At 45.1% G+C, this 21,483-nt stretch overlaps 1 protein-coding gene across 1 annotated transcript in view; it reads right to left on the bottom strand.

The window, feature by feature from the left end:
• CPS1 (carbamoyl-phosphate synthase 1) overlaps window positions 1–20,217 on the bottom strand; it is a 161,772-nt gene extending 141,555 nt beyond the window's left edge. The window contains exons 1-6 of the mRNA XM_078680583.1: window positions 19,944–20,217; window positions 10,314–10,423; window positions 8,387–8,531; window positions 6,765–6,854; window positions 1,922–1,978; window positions 1,334–1,426 (exon numbers count right to left, since the gene is read on the bottom strand). Of these exons, the coding sequence (XP_078536709.1) occupies window positions 1,334–1,426; window positions 1,922–1,978; window positions 6,765–6,854; window positions 8,387–8,531; window positions 10,314–10,423; window positions 19,944–20,060 (612 nt within the window). The 5' untranslated portion in view covers window positions 20,061–20,217. The remainder of the gene's footprint in view (window positions 1–1,333; window positions 1,427–1,921; window positions 1,979–6,764; window positions 6,855–8,386; window positions 8,532–10,313; window positions 10,424–19,943) is intronic.
• Between the last annotated feature and the right edge of the window lie 1,266 nt (window positions 20,218–21,483).

Here is a 21,483-nt window from a genome sequence, read left to right as displayed (position 1 = left end):
CTTGCCTCTGTTGCTCCTTTGGCGCACCAGGGGCGTGCCCACTGCACACGCCGCCATTAAGTAGGTGTCGGGGGAGGGCGGAACAGCTGGGAGGCGGGAGCGAGAACACGCAGGAGGGGCCTCAGGGCAGCAACGGCGGAACAAGAGAAAAGCAGGATGGGGAGAATAACAGAAAAGGAAAAAGGGAGAAAAAGGAAAAGAAATAGAGAAAAAAGGAATAAGGCACAGAAGCAGAGCACAGAAGCAGAGACAGAGCAGATGAAAGGCACAGTGAAGGATGCAGGGGGAAGCGCAGGGCCTGAGCAGTAGGCAGGCGAGCCTCGGACACTAACCTGAGCTGCGCTAGGGGCAGACACTCTTTGGTGGCGATGCGCAAGGGGGAGCAGTATTCTGATCAGGAGGTCAGAGGTCTTGCTAAATATACATTTAAATGGAAACAAAAGTACCATTATTAAATCTGTGGTGCCACGAGAACTAATACCCACGAGGAGTATTATACCAGGAGAAATATGGCCGACACAGACGCTGCTCTTGGTGATGCCACTGCGGAGGCATTGACCGGGCAGCAGGAACTGCACGGTGATTGTCACTAGAGTTGTTCTCTGTAGCATCCTGGCCCATGAGGGTTCCTGGGTGACCCCAGGAGGGTGGATGTGGTTCTTTACCGCAGTCTAGTCCGTGATTGCGTAGAGTCCAGAGAGGAAGGTGAAGCACTGCTCGGTGATTCCGTGCTGCACCGTGCAGCGCGCGGGCCTACGGGCTGCAGAAACCACCATTTCTGTGGTGATGATCAAGTGCGCACCACCACTGATACAACCTGGAAGTCTGAGTTCAAGCACACGTCACCAGGCAGCTTGCTCAGCCAATCGACGTATTTGCTGGTTGCAGACTAGAGCAGCGAGTAGAAGCAAGGGGTGACAGGGTAGAAGGGGGAACACGAGAGGGACTTCTATATTGTGGAGCGAGCTCTGGAGAGAATCCTGGGGTCCGTATTCACAGGAGGATTGTGAAATATGTTTCTCAAAAACGAGTACCTCTTTTTCTTTAGCACAAACAGGAAGGAAACTGCACCAGGCAGACTAACTACAGGCTCTCTACCGAAGGTGAAGGCTAAGCTTTAGGAATGGGTTGCAAAGGGAAAGCGTTAGACAAGTCCGCTCTGGTGCTGGCTTCTCAATTGCTCAAAAGCAGCATGGCCAATTTGACTCTGACGTGTTGAAAAAATAAAACCCTCTCCCAAGATCTAGTTGAAATGGGTTGAGGGAAGACCGCAGAAATAAGGGACACATTCCAAACCTAACTTTTGCTGCACCCACTTAAGACATGCTCTTACCTTGGTCGACACTTCGGCAATCAAGTTTCTCTTGTTGGGGTCCACAAATTCCACCGGCTCACCTTCAAACTCAATCTTTCCCAGGACAGTGCCCTGTGGGGACAAAAGTCGTGTATCTGTCAATGGGTTACAAAAGTCTAGATGCCCATTTCTGGGTCACAACAAAACACGGAAGTTGAGGGACTAAGAAATAATGCCTTCTTCTCTCTCATGAATAGCAAGCCTTGCCTTGTGTCCTGATAACTTTAGGAAACATCACTTTTAGACAGGGTCAGCCGTGGAACACCATCCAAAATAAACTGCACTGAATTTTCTTTTGGAGCATTGAGGAAACAATGCCGCAGCCTGCTGAAAGGCTGTCCTTTTTGTGTAAACAATATATTTCAACCACTCTCTGCAAAAGTGTGATGGTATATCGTGGAATATGCATAGTTTGTTAATTCCGTCGGATTCTTCATAAGGGTGGTGCATGTTTCAGAAAGACAGCCCTGGGCCGCTGCTCAGAATCAACCCCGCAGGCTGCTTGGATTGTTCAGCTGTGAGACAAATGATGCAACTGCTGCAGGAGGGGGAGCAAGGGAGACTGACCTTATCTCTGATGGTTTTGGCCAACATCCGGGTATCGATTCCGTAGAGGGCAGGGACCTGTGGAAAGCACACAAGAGAGGGACATATCAAAGCTGTGAGCAGAAAACGTCCCAGCTAAGTGGACAAAGGTGATCAGAACATTTAAATAAAAAGCCATAAAAGCACATTGAGTTAAACATGTCTTCTGTTTACAAGGGATGAAGGGCTCCTACCCACCCTAAATTCTGTTTGCAAATGAAAACTGCCTGGAGATGTTAAATGGGCCATGCAGGTCACTGTCCTGCTGAGGTGAGGTGTTACATTGTCGTTTGTAATGAACACTATACATGGACTATCGCCAGCCCTGATCATACCTGACACCGTGTAACAAACCGGTTGCAGCTATGCAATACTGGTGTAAAGGCAGTGCTTGGAATGGGCTGCTATTCACCGGTACTGAGTACTGGCACTTCCGATTTTTGTTGCCGTCAGTACCAGCACTTCTCTGTAGCCAGGGAGAGTACGGGTACCCTGATCCAAGGCACGGCAGGTGCAGGTTAGGTTTTTCCTCCAGTGCAAAGCAGATGCTGCTCTGCTTCCGAGGAGCTTGTAATGAACTGAGGCTTTTGGCAGCCCCTATTTGAATGTCCCCAAACTGCAGGGGGTTGAGAGGGCTTGTGTCACGCTGTGATTAACAGGACAGGAGCTCTAGAAAGACCCTGCACTGTCAAATCAGGTTCACAGCGACCATTCCGGTGAAAGTGCCATCATGGCTTTTATTAGGTGTTATGAGTTAATCTGTTTTATTGGCATAAACACATTTCTCCTGTGCTTTAATATGTGCTGCAACAAGTACAAAAGTCATTATGTATGATCATGTATTGCCCTTAGCCCCGCCCCTTGCCCCTCCCACTTGCCACACCTCTATTTTTTTGAGTACCTGCACTTATTTTTCCCATTTACAGCACTGTGTAAAGGCACATTCTGTGATGCTGCAAAGAGTTCCAGAACTACACAGTGTGCATCGGAAATCCCACTAGGACCACCTGTTGCTTCCTGGAGCAACTAGATTGTGCATGAGAGTGATAATGCTGTACTTGGGAAGTACAAGCACTGGCCGCCGAGCATTGGATGCCTTGTGCCTGATCTGAAATGACGCAAACATTTCGCAGATGAAAGTAATCCATGGCAGGCTGCTTTGACTCTGTTGTTTGTTTGCTAATTATCTGCAAACTGTTCCAGTCAGTCATTCACTGCTTTTGCTGTCAGTATGTATATCGTAATGTTACAGGCAAAATGATTTAATTGTGACCTCCAGAAATGGACAAATACTCCAGATATGGTCTCTGGAACTGAAGAGATTAGATAAGGCCTCCAGAACTCCACAACAAAGTCCAGGTGATACCTCGTCATCAGTACACAACCCCTAGAATGTGTCTCCAAAACATGACACAATACTATAGATGAGGCTAAGTGAACTGGACAGAATACTCCAGATATGATCTCTGGAAATGAAGAGAACAGGTGAGGCCTCCAGAACTCCACACAATAGTCCAGGTGATACCTCATCATCAGGACACAACCCACAGATGGTGTCTCGAACACAGGATACAATTCTATGAATCAGGCTAACAGAATTGGATTAAAAAATCAGAAAGAAGTTCCCAGAGTTAGGGTAAAACTACTTAAGATATGGCCTACATAACATAACTGCAATAGTCCAGAAGGGGCAGCAAAGCTGTTAAAGATGCTCCAAATAATAACTCATTAATGATGATCACATGAGTGCAGGACCCCAAACTCTCCTTTTATGCCTCTTATTCCACTAACTCTGCACTCACCCAATGGTACCATTCCTGCATTAGCTGGAGTCCAACTAAGCTCTTGTGTGGCTTTGAGTGTGATGGGTCGCAGACACCAGATACCAAATGTACCTTAGTACAGATGAGAACTTCTGCTAAGTGTTGGACACACGTTTTGTACCAAACTTCAGCTTCTGATCTGGCTGAAGCTGATAATCACACACAAATGACATATTTGACCCAGCCAAATAGTTTCGGATTAATGTACCCAAGGCTGAATATTTTGCTGACCCAGCAAGTGCCAGAGGGCCATATCCTCTTTCACTGACAGGATGCAAAAGGCAAGCAAACGTCCTCTGGGAGGTGTCTTCATGATGCAATCAATGGAAGACTAATGCACATCTGAGTGTTTTAAAAGAGCATGAGGAGGGCTTACATCTCCCACTAAGATAGATTTAGGAGACGGGTAAAGAGCTAAGACAGAAAAACAAGGAACCAGCAAAAATCTTTACCCTAATGGAGGTTTTCGTTTAATTTCCTACAGTGCTTTCATTAGAGCTCATGGTTTCCGTTTCTGGGCACCGGCACTTAATCGTCAACACCGGCACTTATGACAATCGAACACATTGTGCTGTGATTTGTCTGAATTAGGAACACATCAACAGTTGTTTATTAATTCAATGCACATTCAAATGACTAATACCTCCTGCCCAAGCCATTCTCATAGTTTTGGGGACATGAAATAGTCTGAATTGTCACATTCATAGGGTGTGATGGTTAGTAGTTGGGTTACTTCTGGTATTACTGGTGTTGGCAGGGACAATTGGTGGTGTAAGATGCAGTGGCCTCCTGACAATAGCCCTGGCACTTCATGTTTTACAAATTAAGCACTCATTTCTTAGCCCTTGTGGCAAGCTGTGCTTATCAAAAGCAAAGTTAATCTAAAAATAAACTAAGTAATGAGAGCATTACAACTGCCTGTCACATATGCTGAATCTTATCATCCGGTTTGCTAGGGAAAAGAGTGTGTGAGTTCTATACCCAGTTCTCATGGCATGTGTGTGTAATACTCTAGGGGGGAGATTTACTAAGTTGTGCAATGCAGCCCCCCCCAAGGCTGGGCTGCGTTGCGTGACAGGGAGGGAGCAGGAGAGCGCCATATTTTAAAGATATGCCTCTCTCCTCCCCTTTCCCTGGCACCGGCGCTGATTTCAGCAGCCGTGCACCACGCACACACCTTAGCGCTGTAGCATGAGTGTAGCATAGGTTTTGTACAGGAAGGGTACCCATCCTGTAGAAAATACTATGCTAGACACCAGGGAAAGCTTTTCCCACTTTGTATGTGGGCTGCGCATGCAAAGTCTGAAAAGGAAGGAGAAATGAAAGCATTTCTGCTTCCTTGTGCCTAGTTAAAAAGGGTGCAGTTTTCTCACGCTAAACCCAATCTACTGTATTTAGTAACTTGAGTTTAGCGTGAGAAAGCTTGGGTGGTGCATGGGAACATCAATTCTCCACCCATGGTACGCCCCCACGGTGCAAAGTAAGGTGAAGAAGCACAATGCGCTGCTTCACATTACTTTTACGTTACTTCCAGTGCTAAACAAGTTTAGCACTGGAAAGTTAATTAGGAAAAAAAGATTTTGTGCTGTTTTGCCAGCCACGGCCGGTGGTAGGTGTAACTGCAGGGCGATGACGTAGGGAGGGGGAGGGGCAGGGTGGGGGGTTGTAATGTATGGATTACGGACTTTAACCGCATCGCTGCGGTGGCTATTCCGCCGCAGCGCTAAGGGGGCAGGGTGGCCGCGCGGCGGCCGCATGCTGGTGACGGAACCGCTCCGTCATCAGCCGCGGTCGGGCTGTGCTCATGACGGAGCGGTTCCGTCATGGCCCCGCCCACTCAATAGAACACCCAGCGCAGGCGTGGAATCCACGCCGCGCAGGCGCGGCGGCCGGGCCATGACGGAACCGCTCCGTCATCAGCACAGCGCCACCGCAGCTGATGACGGAGCGGTTCCGGCATCAGCATAGAAAGGGTTAACAGGTAAGTAAACATATAAATAAATAAAACGAATTTCGTTGAGCGCACTGCATCGCATTTGGTGATGCAGTGCACACAACTAAATTCGTTTTATTATACGAATTAAACTAAATGAGGCATGAAGCTAGTGCGGTATCTGACTCTCTAGTAGTTTGCTATTAGAAAGAGGTGTCGGTGATTGGCAGTAGGAGCCACCCATTGAATATTTTAGGCGAGGACAAGGAGGCAGAGGAAGGGGGGTGATTTTGTGGCCAGGAGAGGGAAGGCAAACCTTTGCATATGCACCTGAAGGAGACACTTCCTAATTATCCCGTGCGTTGCGACTTAAGAAAATGGCAATTGGTTCTGATATTGTGTTCTCGCATTCATCTGCATTTGAATAAGAGAAATGAAAGTCAGATGAGGATGTATAAAATTATGTTTTCATTTCTTTTTTAGAATTTCAGTTTATCTACTTTTGAACTTTATTTGTTAAAAAAAGACGTGTTTGGCTCCAACTTTGGATTCAACTGAGTACTTCACCTGTTTATTAATTTCTCAAATAATAAATAGTCGTTCCAGATGAATATAGATAACATCAACTGTCACCGCACCGGCTAGGATGGAAAACGAATAAATGCTCACCATTACGCAGGACTTTCCTTTCTTAGATTATAACCAAACTCGAATTTTATACGTCTTTTTCATCTGGCCCAGGTTAAGAGAAGGGCAAACAAAGAAGAAAGGAAGAGAACCATAGGAAAGCAGCGACAAAGGGAGAACGTAGAGATGAAAAAGAACATGCAGGGGTGAGATAAAGCGGCAGAAAAATCGGTGTGGTAACAGAAATAAGCACGAGGTGAAATCAATAGGCAGCCTTGGTGTTGGTATTCGACAACTTCGAGTTGGTCTCTCTATCGCTACAGTTCCCGGCATTGTCCATTGAGGGGCAGTGTCGTATCAGGAATTAAAGAATGCACTTGATCAGCCACACAAGCTCACTGCGCGCAGGTACAAGGAGTCACACATCACTCCCACGTCTCACCTTCTCTTCGTGCAGCCACTCCGCCAGAGACTTGACTGCCCTCCAGTGGTTGTACTCGTTGCTGTAGTCCAGGACCAGGAGTCCTGAAACCTGCAGTGGTAAAAATCTGCGTCAGGCACTGTCGTGAAAACATAAATAAATAGAAAGGAGGTACTGATGCAGAAAGGCAACCTGCCATACCATGCGATTACAAAAAAAAACCAATTCCACATGATCACATCGCGCTTTATATGTTTCTGTGTAGTGGGCAGCCACCTGCAGAGAACTGAAAGTCAATTAACTCTTATTCATAAAAAAGATTTTCCATCCACTTCCCCACTCTTTCATCAAATATTTGCCCTTGTTCTGGAATTCAACAGAAGGTTTGCAGGCCTCACTGCACCAAACCATCACTAAAATACTGTGGCGCAAACCTTTTCATCCCACCCTATCACTGCTTCTGCCTCACATCCCGGTCGGATGCCTACGGTCGGTCACCCACTCTCTCCTCGTTCACGCAGGTAGGGAATTTCATCCGCAAGAGACTGACTTCCCTTCGGACCATGTCTGCTCGGAAGACAGTGTCCACGTTCAGGACATCTCTCAAGGCTCGCCTTCCAGCAGGATTCAGGCATGCCCAACTCGGACTGTGTCCTGTTTACGCAGCTTTAACCGAGCCTCAGCTGTTTATCCACCCACCCTCTGTCTGGAACTTCCCAGCCAACTTCCCCCAAAAATTCTCCATGTGGGCAGGAACGTGGCGAGGCGGCGGGGCCACTATGATGGGGCCTGGGCCTGCGGAGCTCTGACTTAAACTCACTTCTACCCACCTCAAAACAATAAGCAAACCCGAGCCTGCCGCGGATGTCCTCCCTGCGGACATCAGCGGCACTGCACCACCACACACGCTGCAGACCCGCTGTTTTCAGAGGTTTCAGCTCACCTTGGTGTTGCACCGTTTGATATTGGCTCTTCACCAGGTTACTGTGTGAGAGAGTCGATATTGTGAGACACACGGTTGCAACGGGTGAGCCCTAAAACACTTTTCGTTAAAGTGCATTTAAGCGTACCAGAGGAGGTGTCCCGGCTCTATACAAAGAAGAAGTAAGTGACAGGGTTGAGAAAGAAAAGAGGAGAGCGTTTACACAGTAAAGAAGAAGGTGAGTGTATGCTAGAAGACATGAATATTTGATGGCAGCATTAGCAGTAAGTTCAGTGAAGTAAAGTAGTTAATACATGGAAAGACCTTCCAGCCCCTGTGGTGGTGAGTGAGCCAGTCACAAAATAAAATAAAAAACAGAGCAGACACAGGACAGTAAAATGCATTTTCAAAACAAGCGGCTTGATTTAGAGTGTGGCTGATGTGGGACACCCTTCCACAATGGGCAGATGTGGTGCCTGCACTGATTTGAGTACCTAGACGTCTTCGTGCTCTAAATAGGGCACGGGATATTCGTCGCTTGTTGGGGGAGGGAGGATGGGGGGGGGGGGGTCAGTGGTATCGTTTATTATCCAAATTCTAAATGAGGCCTGAAGCTAGTTCGAAAACAGTGAGAAAAGATGACAAGGTTAAATGAGACAGGGAAATGGTCTGTCTAGATAGGTCTGGCAGCTCTTATATCTGGTCACCATGGTAACAGTACCTGGATTCGTTCGGATTCTATGAACTTCCTTAGCCCGATGGCATCAACAGCATTGGTGTCCGGTGCACCTCCATTACCGATGATGGGGTTTGTCAGTGTAAGGATCTGTCCCCGGTAGCTGGGGTCAGTAATGGCCTCGGTGTACCTGAAAGCAAAAACAACACGCATTGTGAGATAGACAGGAGGAGTGGGCAGTAATAAGAATAACTTTGAGGGTTCACTCCCGATTATGATAGAATGTGTGTGTTTGTAAGGCTGAACATTTGAGTGTGTGTGTGTATGTGCGTGTGTGTGTGTGTGTGTGTGCGCAAGAGTTTTTCAGTGAGAGCATAAATGTGTGTGTGTGTGTATATATATTTTTTTGATGCAAGCTAGAACTTTGCACATGGTGTGTGAATAAAGTAAACACCTTTACAACTTACCTGTTGCTGTGCCGTGACTTCAGCCGATGTACATGGGGTGAGAAGAAACGTAGCAATATATATATATGTATATACATTTAAATATATATATATATATGGATATATGTATTGTATTGTATTGTAATTGCATTTATATAGTGCTTACTACCCCTGACGAGGCGTCGAAATGCTTTTTTCGGTGAGTAGCACGCTACTCCGGGACCCATAGAGGATTAGTGCTGAATTAGTATAGTGAAACATGCAGGTATATTTTAAGTGGTGGATAGGTTAGTCAGTTATTTGGATTCAAAAGGATAGCAGAAGGATAGAAGAGGAAAAAAGGTTTGTATCTATATAGCGCTTGTTACCCCTGATGGGGTGTTGAAGTACGCTACTCCAGAAACCCATAAAGGATTAGTGCTGAATTAGTATGGTGAAATATGAAAGTAAATTGAGTGTTGGATATTAGTCAGTTATTTGGAGTGAGAAGGATAGCGGAGGGATAAAAGGGAAGAAAGGTTTGCATTCATGTTGCACCTGTTACCCCTGATTGGTGTTGAAGCACTTTTATGGAGAGTAGGACGCTACTCCGGAACCCATAAAGAATTAGTGTTGAAAATTAGTATAGTGAAATATGAAGTAATTTGAGTGGTGGATATGTTATTCAGTTATTTGGATAGAGAAGGATAGGTTGCGGGATAGAAGAGGGAAAGAGGTTTGTATTTATATAGCACTTGCTACCCCTTAATGGGGTTTTGAAGTGCTTTATTGGCGAGGAGGACGCTACTCTGGAACCTAGAAGGAATACTGTTGAATTAGTATGACGAAAAATGAAAGTCGTTTGAGTGGTGGATATGTTAGTCAGTTATTTGGATTGAGATTTATGAAACCTCCAAAAAAGACTGTTAACCACAAATTGAGGCAGGAAATGGAGCAGAAAAGCTGCCACAAGATATGAATTTCCACACAATTGCAGCTGGTGAATCACATGGACACAAAAGTTTGCAGCACTACGTTCCAGCAAGGGACCAGGGTTTGAAACTGTGTTTGGGCCGACAAAGCAGTTGAGAGGCGAACACGACCCACATTAGCTACGAAAAAGCAAACAAGGCACAAGCTTGATGTACCTTGCATGATATATGACCACATGAAAGGAACCTGTTGTGCCAACAATAGGCTGAAGTGTGTTCATGAGGGCGCTGCAGCCACTTCAGGAAGGTAGCGGCTTGGTGCTTGGAATTAGGGGTCAGGTGTGTGTGTGTGTGTGTGTACATTTGTGAGTGCCTGTACCTGTATGTACTCTAGTCAGTGTGAGAATATAACTGTGTGCCTGCACAACAGAGTGATTGTGTTTAAGAGTGTATATAGGCGTGCTCTTATATGTATAGATCCACTTGAGCATGAGTGTGTGCACATATGTGGGTGTGTGTGTGATATATATATACTTTGAGTGAATGCGAGACAGAGTATGTGTGAGTATACCGAAAGTGCTGTGTCCTGCTGACAACTTGAAAGTGAGCACTCACCCTCCCAGACCAGTGTTGAAAATAACTTCTCCAGCGACGGAAGATGGGTGCCCGAAGGAGTAGCCCTTGATCTTGGTCCCATCCTCTAGCACCAAGTTTGCAGTCTTGGCCTGTGGAAAGATATGCCCCGTGGTTAGTTGCTAAGCGAGTACTGGAACACTTCACACCTTAAAACTGAAGGTAGCTTGACCTTTATTAGAACATTGGGGGCTCCGTTGAAGACAATTGAGTGCTCCAGGCTTCTAATAGCTTGAAAAAGCCCAGAGCGCCAACATTCCAATGTTTGTTGTTCACAGCTGTTACTGTGAACAAAGACCTCGTGGAGCCCAAGGAGATTTAAATCCCCTTGGGCTCATGAAGGCCTTTGTTTTATTTTTTATTATATTCTTCCCTCTAGTGGCAGAATGTTCTAATAGCCTTATAGCCCACCGTAGTTGGGCTATACTGTCCATTAATGGCCCAGTTCCTTGTTAAAGGCCCTCACCGAGCGGGCTTTTACTGTCTGGTATAGCCCACTCTGACGGGTTATAAGGCTATATTTGAGCTTCAACGTACAGTGATATCATGTCAGTATATTTCATTAGCATGGTTTCCTTGCTTACCCTGCCCAAGTGCTATGCTGAAATGAGCGGCATATGTAGCAAAAGTGAGGATAGGCACCCCTGCTACACCTCAGCTTAGTGTATCACACCTCATCACCCTATGTTTCACAGTAAAACATGACTCCTTGCCTCGCTCGGACAGACCACATTGTTCCAACCACACCATATCCTCAGTACCACACCAAACATCACTAATGCATTCCTTTCTCTCAAAACCCTACTGATCACACATAAGAACACAATACCAGACACAAAAACGATATCCACTGTTCCCTATTATACTACACCACATTGGAACAAATGGTCCAGAGCCACGAATCATGACACCACAACAGAACATTCTACGCATCCCACACTCCATCAAACTAAACCAGAAAATGTAACCCATATAGCACCATACCACATGATATGAAGTACCACAGCATTCTACACCACACTATCCAACACCATGTATGACTTACAGTATGCTCTCTGTACTTCTCTGAAGTAAAATTCACAGTAGATGTATTGACAGCAGGAAGCAAAGCTGCTTATCTCTGAACAAATAAAGAGACTTAGGGGCCATATGCTTGTCACAAAATACTTGTTGCAATGTACCAGAAGGCCATCGCAGGGAAGGTAATGTGCTGGGGTAACTAAGCAAACTATTTTTCATAACTGCAGCCTAATGTGCTTAAAAGAAACAGGATTGTGTTTGAAAAATAATGTTACTTTTCCTTTTTGTTTTTAAGTTTGCTTAAGATGAGACAATAAGACCCTGACCACTGCTTCCTCTTAAACATTTTTAAATCCACAAAGGGCAAGCGGTTCAGAAGGGACTCCTTCCCTTTTGCAAATAACTTACCACCTCCTTAGAGGTGTTAGTAAAAAAAATCAATGTTTTGCAATCTGATAATAATCACGAAACATTGATTCATTAGATACCGAATCAGAATTTGGAATAGACGCCTACAACACGCTCCTTCCAAATACCAAACAGTATCAATTCGGAATCCCATTTTAGGAGATGAAAAAACTTTTCTGACTCCTAAAATGAGATCAGTAAATAAGAACAACAAGTTTAATGGTCACAACTGCTAAATCAGAATGTTCACAAAGATTAAAATGTCTAGTACATCTGACCCTTGTTCTGACCATCGTTGAAGCCACTTCAGCCATTCATAATAAGTTTTGAAGATGTATGAAGAAGGGGGTTTAGTGCACTATGTTGAAATGCAGACTTTTCAATTTGAATGTAAATTCTAAATGGTTTATTAATGCAGCAGCTACTATTTTAATTAATGGTGCTGTTAACAGATTATTCCTATCTTCACAAAATGTATTTTGTGAAAAGGTATAGCTGTAGTAGCATGTGTGCACACCACTTCAAGGCCTGACTGCAACACAACAGTAATTTTAATGGCTCAGGAGTTTTGTATTCCTTCTGCTCAATCAAAATGATTTGTCTTATGAAACTGCACATTTGCGGGGGAAATGTAAACACAGTATAATGAAAGTGAGAGACAAGTAGAGAGAAAGAATTTTGCATTGTAGTCTGTTTCCTGTCTTACTTTTTTGTCTCAGAAATGGTGAGTGTTGCAAAGTCATCCTGTGCCCTGGGCACCCCCAACTTGTTGCTGACTGGTACTGGTAGTAACTGACTCTGAATGACCCTGGGCTTTGCCTAACCAGGTCCAGGCCAGTGCTATGCTGAAAAACACTTAGATTACAGTGACAACACCTACATACACTAGGGTACACTATGGGTTGGGGTACCCTGTGATTGTCATGACCTACCCTATAAGGCCCTAATACATAATAGAGCAGGGGAATTGAAGCTACCTCTCAGTTCCTAGTATATAATAGGGCATGGCAGTTTAGAGGCCAGCAGCCCTTTCTGCACTTGCATGTGTGCACGGCTGAGCCTGAGGTCAGTTTAAAAGTGGGGGGTCATGTATCTATAATGAGGACCCTTATAAAATGAATTTTACATGCCCTGGGTTAAGTGAAATTGCACATTTCACTCCCCACATTGTGTTAAACTTTGGTGCTCAACTCAACTTTGGTGTTAGGAGCACTGTGGAGGAAGGATCTACAATATTTCTGCAATTCCCAGAACCCCTAAAGTCTCTCGTAGGTATACCAGACATGGGGGGTCCTATAGATATAGGCAGAGTACTTATAAAATATGTTTTTATAAGCCCAGGTGCTGGAAAAATGACCCAAGTCATTTTTCCCATTGCAAATCCCCTGCCACATAGGTTAACATGGCAATAAGTTATTAACTAATAACTCTTGATAGGAGAAGGCTACAAGTACTGTTCAAATACTTACAAGAATGGTACTAATAAACTCAACAATATGATATTGTTGAATTTCTCCTAAAATGTACATACAAGAAGGTATAAGACTTTCTTGTTTGTAAGTCCAGGTTCAGCCTTCGAGTGGTCTGTCCTGATTGGTCAAAGTTAAGTGGATTAGCCAGTCTTCTTTGAAGAGGTGATAAAGGGCCCCAGGGGTTGACCAGCTCTGCTGGGAGGGCAGTGTTCTGTTACACAGGAATGCCAGAACAGGGGGAGGAGTCGTAAACAATGGACTTCAAGGGAAGGGGACGACATCAGTGTCATTTACAACTCTACGCTTTTGAACCCAGCCAGAGGCTAGGATTAAGGAGTGGATGAGCAGATGCAAGGGGGAGAAACTATGGAGATTAACTATCCTGGGAGTGTGTTTAGCCATCTCTTCTCTCCCTGCTGGAAAATCAGCCATTCTAAATTGAGAAGAATTGGGCCACTCTGGGAGAAAATAGTTCCACACTCTGCAGGAAGTTGTCAGATCTTGCAGCGGTACCCTACACCCCATTAGATGGGCATGACCTCCTGCTTGACCCAAAGAACTTGGAAACAGTATCTGAGAGGGGAAGAGCCTCTCAGATCTGATGCTTGAAACCTAAGAAAGCAGGACGGGCCATGCTGAGAGGTTTGATGTGCATTTCCTAAGGCCGGCACTCTGAAGATTGCACCTTCCGTGCCATCTGATATTATAGCCTGTCTATTACCTTGCTGTAAAAGGACTAAAGAGTGAACTCCCTGCAAGGTACAGGTTAACAGAGCTCACCTGGAACATCACCACCAAGGATCCTCAACCTGGAGAACTACCAGTAGATTTGTAAGAGTTTTGTCAAAGTGGATTGTGGGAATGGAAGTCCTCAACTTTCAAGGACTATCTTGGAGATGCCAGGCCCTTGTAGTGAGGTTGAGACCCTTTGGTACCCTTTGGGGAACTTCAGGAAGAAGTTCCAGGAGTTTGGAGAACTTTGGAGCAACTTTGGAAAAAAGCTCCATAACGGGGCCGACTAAACCTGGCCAGTCAAGCTGCCTACCTTCAACAGCGAGCCGGCAAAGCTATCCTGGTTCGTCCCACTGAAAGCTCTGTAGGTCCGACTTCCAAGGTTTGAGGGAGTATGCAAAATCCCAGGCCGGCAAACCGTCACCGAATCTGGCCTGGTGAAGAGCATTGAGGGACCCCGGGTAGAAAAGCTCCCAAAAAGTTTCTAAGTCTGTAAGTAAAAACTGTGACCAAGACCTATTATGGGTGGCCTGAAACTTTGACTTTGATCCAGTCTATCGCGACCAGATGTCCCGATAAGGCGCTATAGGTTGCTAAATCTTTGAAAATTCATATCTCTGGTTCCCTACATTGGAGTTTTGAGGTGTTGGTTTCATTTTAAAAATACAAATATTTCCTATTTTTAAAAATTGGTGTTGGATTTTTATTGTGCATTGTGTCCTAATTATTTACTGAATTTGTGATTTTAAATGCTTTGCATACCTGTCTTTGAAGTTAAGCCTGCCTGCTTGCAGCCAAGCTATCAAGGGTTTTATTTATTTTTATTTTATTTATTTTACGGAGTTTTATATAGTGCGAACTTGACCCGGTATCGGGTATCAGAGCGCTTTACATAGCACCAGTTGCGTTACATGACACATTAGTTTTTTTTGTTAGGCACGGGGAGATTAGGTGATTTGCCCAGAATCACCGGCTGTTCAGCGTCATTGCCGGTACTCAAACCGGTTCCCCAGATTCGATGTCGACCGCCCTAGCCATTAGACCAACTCCTTGGTTGAGCATAGGAATAATTTTCTAAGACCTATTCTGAGCCCTATACTGTGTTATTGGCCTTATTGCCAGTGGCACCTTTACATTTGCCCCTACTAATAATCCACTTTCCAGCAATGAGAAATATGGGTGTTGAAAACGACCAGGGTCACATTTAATTGGTGGATCAGAGATCTAGTGGTCCATCTATTAACAGTACTTGACAAAAAATGTTCTCTAGAATTCCATGAGAAGTTGATGACTGGGTGGACACATCCACTCATATCTAAGAATAATGCACAATGTGAGAATGTTTTTAATAATTTTTGGATTGCACAAAATAAATAGAAAAATTGGACAAAAGCTCAAAATGAATCAGCTGAGGAGCCAAGATTAAGAAATATCCTAAGACGAAAATAAGTGAAGAAAATTTGAATAGAAAAATCCAAGGACAAAGAATGATACATTTAAATTATTGGTGCTTGTGGTGAAGAAGAATATTTTTGTAAAAAGAATACCACTGAAACATGTCATGATATTTGCAGCAGCAGCTAGTGCAGGTAAGCGATGTGGGGCTGGTCGAGGGGTTATGTCGACAGATGACAGAATAGGGCAAATAAAATAAATAAATAACTCCTACTTCGTCATCTGTCGACATCCCCCCTGCAGCGCCCTGCCTCACCGCACATACCTGCATCGGCCGCTGCTGGAAATGTGAACAATGTAGATGCACTATAGGAGGATGCCTATAAATGAACCACAGTAAAGGGAGTACTCAAAGGACTCACTTATCTTCTCCACATAAAAGAGAAAGAGCTGTGGGCTGTGTGGTTTCTTTGTTTGTCTTCTGTCTTTCTTTCACATCTTAAATTGGATCACACGGTTATGGGTAATTGAATACATGCAATTCACTCATAAAGGGCCCGATGTACGACGCATTTTAACATTTTTTCAGAGCAGGCAGTTATCCCACAGACCACTGCCTACTGTAAAAAAATTAAAAGAAAACTTTTCATTTTTATTTTTTGAAATGCATACTGTTTTCTTTTAAGGAACACAGCTGCATTATTTTATTAAAACTGCTTTATTTCAAAAACAGTCACATACATGGTGATCTGCTGACCCCAGAAGGCCACCATTCCAGGGAGTGCTGCCATTCCCAATGGGTCGCAAATTGCGACCTGCATCATAAATATTAATGAGGCAGGTCTCTTGCGACCCATTTGTGAATCGCAAACAGTGTCTGATGTTGTACATCAGGTTTTGCGACTCACAAATTACAAGTTGCTAAAAGTTGCAATTTGAGAGTCGCAAAACCTGACGGTCGTACCTGTGGCCCCATATCTTGTAAACAGAAAATGTTGAAATATTTGCTATGGATTGGATTCCCAGTACTGTGTTGATTGAATATATGGTTAAGTAATAGAAATCCAGACAGGTCTATAACTTGCAGATAACATGGCTTTGTGAGTGCGCATTACAAGAATGGGCAATAGACCCTTCCAGAAGTGTTTAATATTGTTTTTTTTTTACTTATAGTCTCCCAAAATGGTAACATAGAAAATATATTTAATTCCTTTGAAGCAGGATAAGATAAAGCAAATAACGGATCTCTTTAACATCTTAAACAATAACTGTAGGCTTTTACGTGACCGTAAACGTCGAAAAAGTAAACATGCAAAATGCAGTGCAGCTAGTTTCCAAGCACCATGTTTCTAGTTCTTGGGTGAACTGAGCAAGCAGGAAACCTGGGCTCAATTCCATCTCCCCTGTTTGATCAAATGATGTGACCTTTGGCAATTCCTTTATTTTACTGCGCTTCCTTTCCCTTTATCATCACATTTGAAAGCACCTTAACATACTCCAGTGCAGTATACGCGCTGAGGTCAACATAACGTAAAGGTAGATGTTATGTTGATTTGTCTATTGCGCTAATTACCGCGAGGGTATTGAGGAGCTTGTTTTGATAGACTTTAATGTTGGTGTCCATCTATAACACCAACCCATGCACATAAAAGGTACACGTGAGAACTGAGTTGCTACCTGGTTCACAGATGGCATCCGAATAGGACGGTGGGGGAGGAACACGAATGTTTCTAATGTCATTTTTGGAAACCATCACTTCTATTAAATGCCACGCCACCCACTGCAGTAACACAATCTAATGCTCAAAAATCGAAACATCTCTAAATGTTAAAGACTTTGACTTTTTTTAAATTGTGAAGAGTCTTAGTCTAACGTGAGGTTTGTTGAATAATTTACATGCTGAGTACGCTGTTTGCTCGGTTCGTATTAGGGCTGTGAGAGACAGGACAGACCCCTGGCTTGCTCTGCCATCGTCGTTAATTTGCGGACTCGCCCACGTCTAACAGAAGCATCGATGCTCTGCCCGGTGATCAAACTTTAGGGCCCAGTGGAGCCGGGCGGTGCCATCACCAGGCAAAGTTCATGTTTGCAGGAGCGAAGGGTCCACTGTATTTCCCGCCGCTGCACACTTCCAGCGCTTGGGTGACAGGATTGTTAGACCTCACCGAGCTCGCGAGCCTAGCGGGGGGGGGGTTGGTGAGGGTCCCCGCGTGCTGTTACTTCTGCCACTGCACTCTGGGAGCGCCCCCAGAACCAGCGCGCGGCCAGCAGAGGGGGCGCGTCTTCGAAGGTAGAACGTCTTCACTTATGTCATTCTAGAAAGATTTGGTTTTGAGACAAGTGAAATCGGTAAAGCGAGAAGGTATTTAACATGTATAGTTTACTGTTATTCTGGGACAGTCAATATAATCTGGATTCCACCTCATTCCTCTTTCATTGACCACCAGACGCTCCCTGCCCCTTAGCTCTCTCTTTTAGGCTCTTTTTCAACACTGCTTTCTCCTTTTGTCACTGTTCGTCTCTCTTCCTCCTCCTTTCTTCCTGTTTGTGTGTTCTCTCTCTTGCTCTGTGTTCCTCTTGTGCGTGCCTCTGATTGAGTTCCCTGTCATACCCAGGTGTACTACATTAACCTCATGTGATGACTTCCTGTACCCAGTGCACACTGGGAGGCTGTGCTTATCCCACTCCCTGGTGTACTCAAAAGAACAGTTATCATGTCATTGTCACCCCATTGCTGCTGTCAGGTCTGTGTCCCTGCACCTCAAGTCCAGCCAATAACACATCCTTCGATCTGTCGAGGACAGTAGGCAAGACAAGTCTCATGTCTGTCCATCAGACCACCCCATACACAAGAGCGGTTCCACGAGGAGTGCACCCACCCCTCAATTTACATGACACCAGCACACTTCCGACACAGGCCACACTCACAGCCTTTACCTAGACTCAGCTACAAATAAACGTAAAGCGCATATGTTCTGTCCCTCACTTGCTTCACATGCAATGCACAGTTAGACGCTGCGACCTATGTCCGCATAAGCGTGCACCGCTGCAGTGAACCGCACATGACACAAAATGCTTCTCACATAGGCCACGCTGCACTTCAAGGCGCTTCCCCAAGCACTTCAATAGTACTGTATTCCACATACATGCAAGACAGCAGTGAGAATCGTTACTGGAACTTAGTGACAATGCAGTGCCATCCCTCCCACTGCACACTCATCCTCGCAGGTCCCCGCCTGCTGCACAGCCTCAACTTTTCAAAACAGTAATGCAGGCCGCCTTCTCAGACGGTAAAGAACTGCCCCTCTTTGAACGGTTCATTGCTGTACATTGGCCCACAGGGTTAATTAAAGTCACACCCAGAGACCTGAGTCACATTAAAAGGGAGCATTAAAGTGCTAGTCAGACCCTCACACCGAGAGAAGTTTGAAATTCCAGGTCAATTAACCACATCCGCGTCCCGATCCCGGTACCAGAGTCCCCTACGCCCCTGTGCTGATGTGAATGTCATCACTCAGGTGATTCTGCTGTCAAAGGCCGCGGGTTTTACCGCTTGAAAGGCGCAGGTTGCAGCAGCCGTTCCATCTGTTGAGGCCCTGCTCTCAGTGTCACTGCGAGGGACAGATGGAGACAGGCATCCTTGTGAACAGATGGAGTCGGGACTTCTTCACATTGCCAAAATCTGGATGAATTCATATATGTTCTCGTGTAAGGCGCGCTGAGAATAGTGCTTTCTAGGTCCTCCTGGTGCATACGTGTATTCATTAGTTTGAATCAAGTTGTGCCTGTGCTGGTTCTAAGATCCACTGATGCGGGGGCGCTGATCAGTTTCTAGAAGTGAGTAGGATGCTGGAGTCTGGTGGGGCCCTGAGTGAAGTACACAGAACTCCATGCCACATATCCACGTTTGAAAAAGTAAAGACAATTAAAGTGCATTCACTTAAAACAAAAAAGTTAGCATGCTTTGCCTCTTTTAAAGTCTCCAAAACGTGAGCTGCATTTCTACCAAAGAGCAGCACCTTCCATTCAATAACAGCCAGGTGCAAAATAAACCTTTACAGTTGCCAAAGATGCCGAAGCACTGCACCCCAGCTCTACTGTTTACATACAATCAATCCGCCCAAAATGACAGAAAAAGAAGCAGCCAACCCAGGATAACACTTCTTTATGTGGCGCGGCAGAGCTGGAAGTGGCTGGCCATGTGTCGACCTTTCTGAATTAGTGGCAGAATGGAGATCATGGTCCAAAGAAAAGAAGATGCTTTGAAAGCAACTAGACGCCCTGGACTTGTAAAGAAGAAATATTCGACAGAAAAAAAAGATTAGAGCTAATGTTACGGAAACACCTCCTGCTTACAGCCAGGAGCTATCCATAAAGGCGCTTCTGTTATGCAAGTGGGATTTGAGGCTGGGGTTAGGGACAGTCACAAAGAATCAAACTTGCCAGTAGAAACCCCAGATGGATACTGAGGAGCGACGCATACAGATATTTCAGTGTGCACAGTGGAATGAAAGGAGGGAGCTTAGGACAGTCACAGTAAATCAGAACTACGGGTACAAATAAGGTGTTTTTGAGGGCATCCTACCTTGACACTCAAGAGCCTAACGCCAGTCCTTGAAACGTTCCAGTGACGTGGTGAAGCCAACCCAATTCCATCTTTTAAGGACTTCACCCTCTTGAAAACAGTCAAAATCCTGGGCATTTTGAAGCAAGTTCACCCCCAATAAAATATGAGGGCACCACTGGGGTTCAAGAGGAAGACAAAAGGCAGGCTGCAAAGGAGGATGAGGGCGGTGGGTGTTTCCCAGAGTGGCAGCCCTGGGGAGGATGCTTGCAGCCTGCGGTCTGTGCCTCAGGAGTCCGAGCCAAGCTTCCACTTATATAGCGTACACCCCAGCCACCCCTCACTTAGCAACGCCCACAATTGGGTACATGGTGACCCTTGTTTAGGGAGGTGAGCAGATGGACCTGCCCGATTGGTCCATTTAAAGATCAAACATCGTGCGTGTGTGGGCAGTCGGTACACCAGATCCCATTACATCAGAGAGGAATGGGACTAATTCGAGGTCCGAGGATAAGGAGGAGCAGTTCGTGTATTCTGTGCATGCCTCCAAGTAGACTCAACAAGAGGGCATTTTTAGACTTTCTTAAAATCAATTTCAAAGAGTTCTACAACTCTGCTTATGACCAATTGACCATTTCTTTTCGTTGGATAATACCTTTAGATGCCCTACCTACAGGAGTTACAGCATCATACTTTCCAGCAGCCACTTTCTGCTCTCCTTTCCACTCCTGTCCAGTAGAAGTCACAGTCAGAAAGATAGCACCTCTACCATGGGTACTTGGGACTGTAGAAAAAGCAATACTCTGACAGGCCTCTTGATGGCCCCATTGCACCAGTCGATGTCTGTTATATAAACAATTGGAAGTCGATGGCATATTCCAACTGGGTGCTCAATCACCCTGCTGCGCCGGAATCTGCTCCGCCAGTGCTTGAAATAAAACAACAATGTGACTGAACACTCGGTGCAACTGCTCTCGCAAAGTTTTCTCTGCTTGCTTTCAGTCAGTGCTTGAAATGGAAAAATAGACCTGCTAGTTTCTGAGAAGTGCCGGTACTCTCCAAATAAAAGTACTACGTCTCTTTTGAGAAGTGCCGGTACTCTCCCTCGCCCTCTCAAAATAAAAAGGTGCCGGTACTCCATACCGGGCAGTACCGGCCCATTTAAAGCACTGCCTTCAGTAATGCCTTAGCCAATGCCATAATGTGATCGGCCACGAGATGTTACTATTTCTTTAATGTCTCCCTTCTCTCTACAAGAGCACTGGAAATGCGATTCTCTAATTGGCCACTTAGTACCGCTACTACACCTGTGTCTGCCTACTGCCTGCTCTGTTCAGGTTGTAAGCCAGTCTTTGTCTTTCTGTACCATGCAGAACATCACTCAGTGACATTTTAGGACCGGCCATTAGGGGTCAATGCTTCTTCAGTCTCTGTCACCAGCACCGTACTGTGACCAGCCAATCTTGGTGATATTTTTTATACCTCTGTGACTTTGAACCCTTCAGGGTGTAGCCAATGCTATACTGTGAGTAGGGACCTTATTTAGAGTTTGGTACATGGG

The sequence above is a fragment of the Lissotriton helveticus genome, chromosome 3_1 (genome assembly GCF_964261635.1).
Source record: "Lissotriton helveticus chromosome 3_1, aLisHel1.1, whole genome shotgun sequence".
Taxonomy (NCBI): domain Eukaryota; kingdom Metazoa; phylum Chordata; class Amphibia; order Caudata; family Salamandridae; genus Lissotriton; species Lissotriton helveticus.
Note: the sequence above shows the minus strand (reverse complement) of the source record. Positions and strands in the feature narration are given on the sequence as shown.